Below are 5,982 nucleotides of genomic sequence, written 5' to 3' on the forward strand. Positions count from 1 at the left end.
CTTCTTCAAAATTTATTCTCAAGAAGCCTCTTACTCAAACCGATTTTAAAATTTTTTGACACTAACCAAATCAAAACAGAACAAGAGAATACATCACCAATTACGTCACCAAAGTTCTTAACGAAACTTTTAGTATTAGAATGTTCAATCATGTGTAAAACTAAATTAATCGATTATTGGGAACCATTGCATAATATTCTTATGTGGTGTCCAAATATTGGTACTTGATTTAAGCTAAAAATTAAAAAGTGTTAGAAGTGCAATAGCTAATATACTAGTAGAGGAGAAGAACACTCCCAAGTGGGATAATTTATTTCAACTATAGGTTTCTTTACTTTTGATATGAATGTCTCTTTTGGTAATTTTACGTACACACAAAACCGTCTATAATTTGTATAAAAAAATATATGTGTATCTAACATTTAGGGATGTGTTAATAAAATTTCTCTAAACGAGGACCATGACAAAAGATTACAATTGAAAAAAGAACTAAAATTAAGTCCATTACCAAAAAACCTAACCAAATCTATAGACTGTTACCGTAGATAAATCCCTACCATACTGTCTGACAATGAAATCAGGAATTTCTTCTCACCAGCTGTAACTTGCGTTTAGGGCACCATAATTAGCCGAAGCATCAGCAACCGTGTTACCTTCTCGGTATATGTGGGAGACCTTAAACTGCATGTAATACCTCAAAAATTCGATATTAGTTTCTAATATTATTTGAGATTTTTATAGTTAGACATTAGTGTGTTTTTGAGGTTCGAATGAAGAGCTGAAGTGTTCAGACACATAAATTACCCGAAACGGTTCTATTTTCTTTAAGGGTCATAGAGTTGACTTTTTATTCGTTGGGTTTCTCGGTATATGTGGGAGACCTTAAACTGCATGTAATACCCCGGAAATTTGATATTAGTTTCTAATATTATTTGGGATTTTTCGAATTAGAAGTTAGTGTGTTTTTGAGGTTTGAAGGAAGAGCGGAAATGTTCGGACGCATAAATTACCCGAAACGATTCTATTTTCTTTAAGGGTCATAGAGTTGACTTTTTATTCGTTAGGTTTTCTCGAGAAAAAGTTGTAGAGCACGACGATACGAGTTCGTAGACACGTGGCACGCGTTAAACGTACTTTCTTATCAAGAAGTTATGGTCAGCAGAAGTTTGGCTTTTTGGGAATTTTTTAGTATAAATAGGAAAATTTCCTTTTGGTCCTCATTATTTTCAAAAACCCTAATTCTTCCCCTCTCCTTCTCTCTCTCCAACCCCGAGAGAATTCAAATTCTCCAGCTGACCCGACCCGAACCCGGCCGAGCCGACCCGGTTTTTCTGGCCAACTCCGACCGACTCAAGCGACGACATCGGTCGGAGTCACATTGTCTCGGCGGCACAACCTTCCCTGTGGTGGTGGCTTACTACAAAAATGAATTTAATTAGCCACCACAAATTGCCATGGCGCGGATTTGCCGTCACCATTGGTCCAAATTTCGCGACGGCACTACAACGGCAACTATTCCGTCGCTAAATTAAAACTATTTTGCAACGGCAACTCTGCGTAGTGGCAAAAAAAATTAAGTTTTACGACGGCAACTCTGTGCCGTGGCAAAAAAATTGATGTTTTGCGACGGCAACTTTACGCCGTGGCAAAAAAATTAAGTTCTACGACGGCAGAAAGAAGCCGTGGCCTACTTTATAATCAATGGCGACGGCATGTTACCGCCGTCGCTAATTTTTCCTAATTTTTTTTAAAATGTCAACTTGAAAATAAAAATTATGCTTCCATAATGGAGCCCTATTACGGGGACATAAATGTCTCAAAACTTAATATGGGTTTATACATCTCGTCCCCACGAGCATGTGAGCATTGACAGATCAAGAAATTAATTTGTGAGGATGTAGATATAAGCGTTTTTGTTTGACGGTTATTCAGTGTTTCGAGTTGACCGCGTCGATCGAGACCAAAACGATGACAAAAACATGTAATTTTTTTACCATAGTCTTATTTCCTTATAATGATCAAATCCAACGGTCGAATTTGTTAAATTATTTGTGCTCCACCTTGTTCGTTTGAAAAGGTATGCTTTACCCTATAACCAATAAACATGTTATACAACACTAGTAGGCATATAATGATTTTGAGTGATGCCAATAATAAAAATTAAAAATTAATGAATTTGACATCACCTATTTTTTAACACAAATTAATAAGTTCTCTGTAGAAAAATGAACACAATTGGCCTTTGTTTTCATATCGGTCAAATGAGTCAACTTAAATTTGTTTATACTTCACTAAAGAGAGCCCTATAACGGGAACATAAACTTCTCAAAATTTTTATATGGATTGATACATCTCGTCTTCATGAGAGCGTGAGCACTGACGGATCAAAAAAATAACTTGTAAGGAAGCAGAAACGAGCTTTTTAGTTTGATAGTTATTCAATGTTTTGAGTTAACCGTGTCGATCGAGACCAAAATGGTGACAAAAACATGTAATTTTTTTACCATAGTCATATTTTCTTATTATGATCAAATCCAACGGTTGAATTTGTCAAATTATTTGTGCTCCATCTTGTTCGTTTTGAAATGTATGTTTTCCCTTGTAACCAATAAACATGTTATACAACACTAGTGAGCATGAAATGCTTTTGAGTGATGCCAATAATAAAAATTGAAAATTTCTGAATTTGACATCTATCACCCATTTATTTAACACGTATTAATAAGTGTTGTGTAAAAAAAATGAACCCGGACGGTTTTTTTTTTTTCCATATCTGTCAATCAGGTCAACGTAATATGTACTTATGTTTCTCCAAAGGAAGCCCTATCACAAAAATATAAATGTCCCGTAATTTTTACATCGATTGATGCATCTTGTGCTCACAAGTGCTTGAGAATTTTTGTAAAAAGTCTCTCTTCTCTCCCCAGACGTGCAACCATCTCGCCCCCCCCCCATATCTCTCCATATCTCTATCTTCTCCCACTGCCAGCGCCATAAACTCTATGTCCGGCCACCGTCTCTAGACGCCACCCACACCAAACGACGACTCTCTTAACCATGATCAAACCCAACTTGGTTTGGCTACCGGAAACACCTCTAGCCCCCCCGAGCTCAGCTACCTTCCACTCTAGGATCTGCCGAGCTTGATCCGCCCCCTCAGCCTCACGGCCACCATGGGTGAGATCAACCTCCCTTCCACTACCAAATCCCCATGGTCTGAGCCTCCAACACCTATAACATCGGTTATGATGTACATGTGTTTGATTTGAGGAGTTTTGGTGAGCGTAGAGGAGCTATGTAGTGGAGGAAAGCGACGACGACATGTCGGAGGAGGCTGAGCTGGATTCGGTTTGGCGACAGGAAACGCCTCTTCCACTCTAGGATCTCCCGAGCTCGATCCGCCATTTCCACTACAAAATCCCCATGGTCTGAGTCTCCAATACCTTGGATCACCTGAGCTTTGCCGTGAGCTCCGCCAGCCTAAGCTACTAGCTTGGTAACCCCTATTCCTCTTGTAAGTTATATATTGGGATGGTAAAATAGCCCTCATTTTCTATTTTTATGAATCAGATTCTAATCCATTCGTTTCCACAGGTACGTACATGGACTTCAAGGTAAGTTCACAATGTTCACTGCTCTTTTCACTTTCACTTATCCTCGTTGTTCAATTTTTTCATATCATGAAGTTAGGACTGGGCATTATCTTCAACTTAGATTGTAATCTTTTCATGATTGTTTTGATGTTGGAAAAAGTCTATTATCAATTATGCTATGGAATGTAACTGCATTGGTGTTGTTTTAGATTTTTTTTTTTGGTCAGTAGGGTTCAAACTTCAAATAGACTTCCCTTTTTCTTTTTGTGGGTATTATGGATTGATATAGGCCAGCCCAAATAAATGTTGTCAGTAGACTTTTGCACTAGGAATTCAATTGTTGTAAAGCTTGGTGTCTATTAAGTGACATGTTATGATGGCGATATGTTCTCAATTGGTTTTATTCCTAATTTTCAATTGAAGTTTGATGGATTTTGTTTTATCATTTATGGTTTAGTCAATTAATCAGGAGTATTAATCATATATACATGGATGTTGTGTTCTAATTTACGTGCTAGTCCTGTATCTGGTTTTCAAGAGAACAAAGTGTATTTTGTTTGAACTGCCTCTCTGTTGATTCTGAATGTTTACGATTCTTGTTTATGTTTATATTTCTTGGAAAAACAGTGCAAAGGAAGGTGCTTAATTTCTCAGTATTAAAATGATTTGCTCTCTTCTTTCTGTCTGAGTGGTTATTAGTTATTTTGTGTAAATACTGCAGATTGTCTCGTGCTACTAATTGATCGATTTGATGAATATTAACTAAACTTACTTTGTTATAGGTAAATTTTTAAGATTATACATACAGATGGCAGTGGCATTCTATGACATCAACTCAGTTGCTAGCCTTAAGAAATTGGCCGGTACTTGCTCGCTTGCAGCTACATCATTAGGTATCAAGCATCAAAGGATGATATCACTGTGCATGCTGCTCGTTCCAAGCACCCATCATCTAAATAAGTGAATGCATCACAGTGGTACAAGCACATTGCTACCCTTTTTAGGATTTCGTAAGTTTTCTGCTTTGATTCATTTCATTACTTTTATTTATCAATGTCCTGTAAGGTTATGAGATGTCGATTGAATGGTATATGATATTGTAAGGGTGTTTTTGGAGAAGACTAGTGTCAGAATTGAGGGATGTGCTCCCATCAACTATCACAAGGGAAGCACGCAGTTGCCACACCTCCCGCTGGTGATTCAAAGGCAAGTATTCAATTTCTCTTCTACAGACTGATATTTCTGTTATATACTTTGCTTGCTACCTACTTTGTTTGAAATGCTATGGTGAGATTGAACTCCTTTCTTTCATTTGCTTATAGAATCTGCATAAAATTGTACGTTATACTTATGTGTTGGAATATGGTACAATACTCAGGCCTCTACTACTAAAGATGACGATGACAGTGATGTGGATCTCTTTGGTGAGGAGACCTAAGAGGAGAAGAAGGCTACTGAAGAACTTGCAGCTGCTGTCAAGGCATCTACCAAAAAGAAAGAGTGTACATGTCACACCCCGGTTCTTAAGTTATTTTACGGTTATTTACTTTGGTATTATTTTAGTCTTTTACCGTGTTGAATAACCGTTGACTATCTCAAGGCATCTACCAAAAAGAAAGAGTGTACATGTCACACCCCGGTTCTTAAGTTATTTTACGGTTATTTACTTTGGTATTATTTTAGTCTTTTACCGTGTTGAATAACCGTTGACTATCTAAGGACCCTATAGTTGACTTTCTTTTCCGTTTAGAATTTGGAGAAACTTTCATTATGAAAGTTGTAGAGAACGTTAATACGAGTTCGTAGACATGCTATGTGTTAAAATCGGAGTTAGCATGAAAAAGTTATGATTTAAGAGAGTAAATTTTTGAGATGGTAAAAAGGGGTAGTTATTAATGGGTATTATTTTATTTTTTGGTTGGGTTTTTGTAGCGGACCGGCTGTGGAACAGCCCAAAGCCTCCCCCTCAGTTTTTTTTCTCTTCCCCTCTTCCTTCTCTCTTTCTCCCTTGAGTTCCCCCGAGCCCCTCTCCGCCGGAAAACTTCCAGCCACCAGCTGCCGCCGTCCGGCCAGCCACCAGCCACCACTCCACCCCAGTTCGGACCCCCATCTTCTCCTCTCCCTCCCCGGCCTAGCCCCTGAGCCTCTAACCCGCCGTAAGAGGAGAAAACTCGCCGGAGACGCCGAGAAACTTTTCGCCGGAAATCCCACCTCTGGCCACCATAGGTCGGAATCTTTGGCTCGTCTTATAGCTCTCATCAAGGTGAGTATTCCCTCAAAAAGAATAAGTCTATTTCGTAGTGGTTATAGAGAAATGTATAATTGAAGTTCTAGAGATTTTTAGATGATTTTAGTCGATTACCCTAGTTAGGCTTGGAATTGGTGTTTG

The 5,982-nt window shown here is 38.3% G+C and overlaps 1 protein-coding gene across 1 annotated transcript; it reads left to right on the forward strand.

The window, feature by feature from the left end:
* Positions 1 to 3,173: 3,173 nt before the first annotated feature.
* Positions 3,174 to 4,760, forward strand: LOC101293848. The gene is made up of 4 exons (XM_004292033.1): positions 3,174 to 3,177; positions 3,361 to 3,496; positions 3,595 to 3,614; positions 4,376 to 4,760. Exons 1-4 carry the CDS (start codon positions 3,174 to 3,176, stop codon positions 4,555 to 4,557), a joined length of 342 nt encoding a protein of 113 aa, XP_004292081.1. The 3' UTR covers positions 4,558 to 4,760.
* The last annotated feature ends 1,222 nt before the right edge of the window (positions 4,761 to 5,982 follow it).

Source organism: Fragaria vesca, linkage group LG2, assembly GCF_000184155.1.
Source record: "Fragaria vesca subsp. vesca linkage group LG2, FraVesHawaii_1.0, whole genome shotgun sequence".
Classification (NCBI taxonomy): Eukaryota; Viridiplantae; Streptophyta; class Magnoliopsida; order Rosales; family Rosaceae; genus Fragaria; species Fragaria vesca.

What these genes read in the sequence shown, in the direction of transcription:
- LOC101293848 (XM_004292033.1), top strand. An exon ending in CAGCCTAAGCTACTAGCTTG is followed by an intron (nt 3,497 to 3,594) that starts GTAACCCCTATT and finishes TCGTTTCCACAG; the next exon opens with GTACGTACATGGACTTCAAG. An exon ending in GTACGTACATGGACTTCAAG is followed by an intron (nt 3,615 to 4,375) that starts GTAAGTTCACAA and finishes ACTTTGTTATAG; the next exon opens with GTAAATTTTTAAGATTATAC.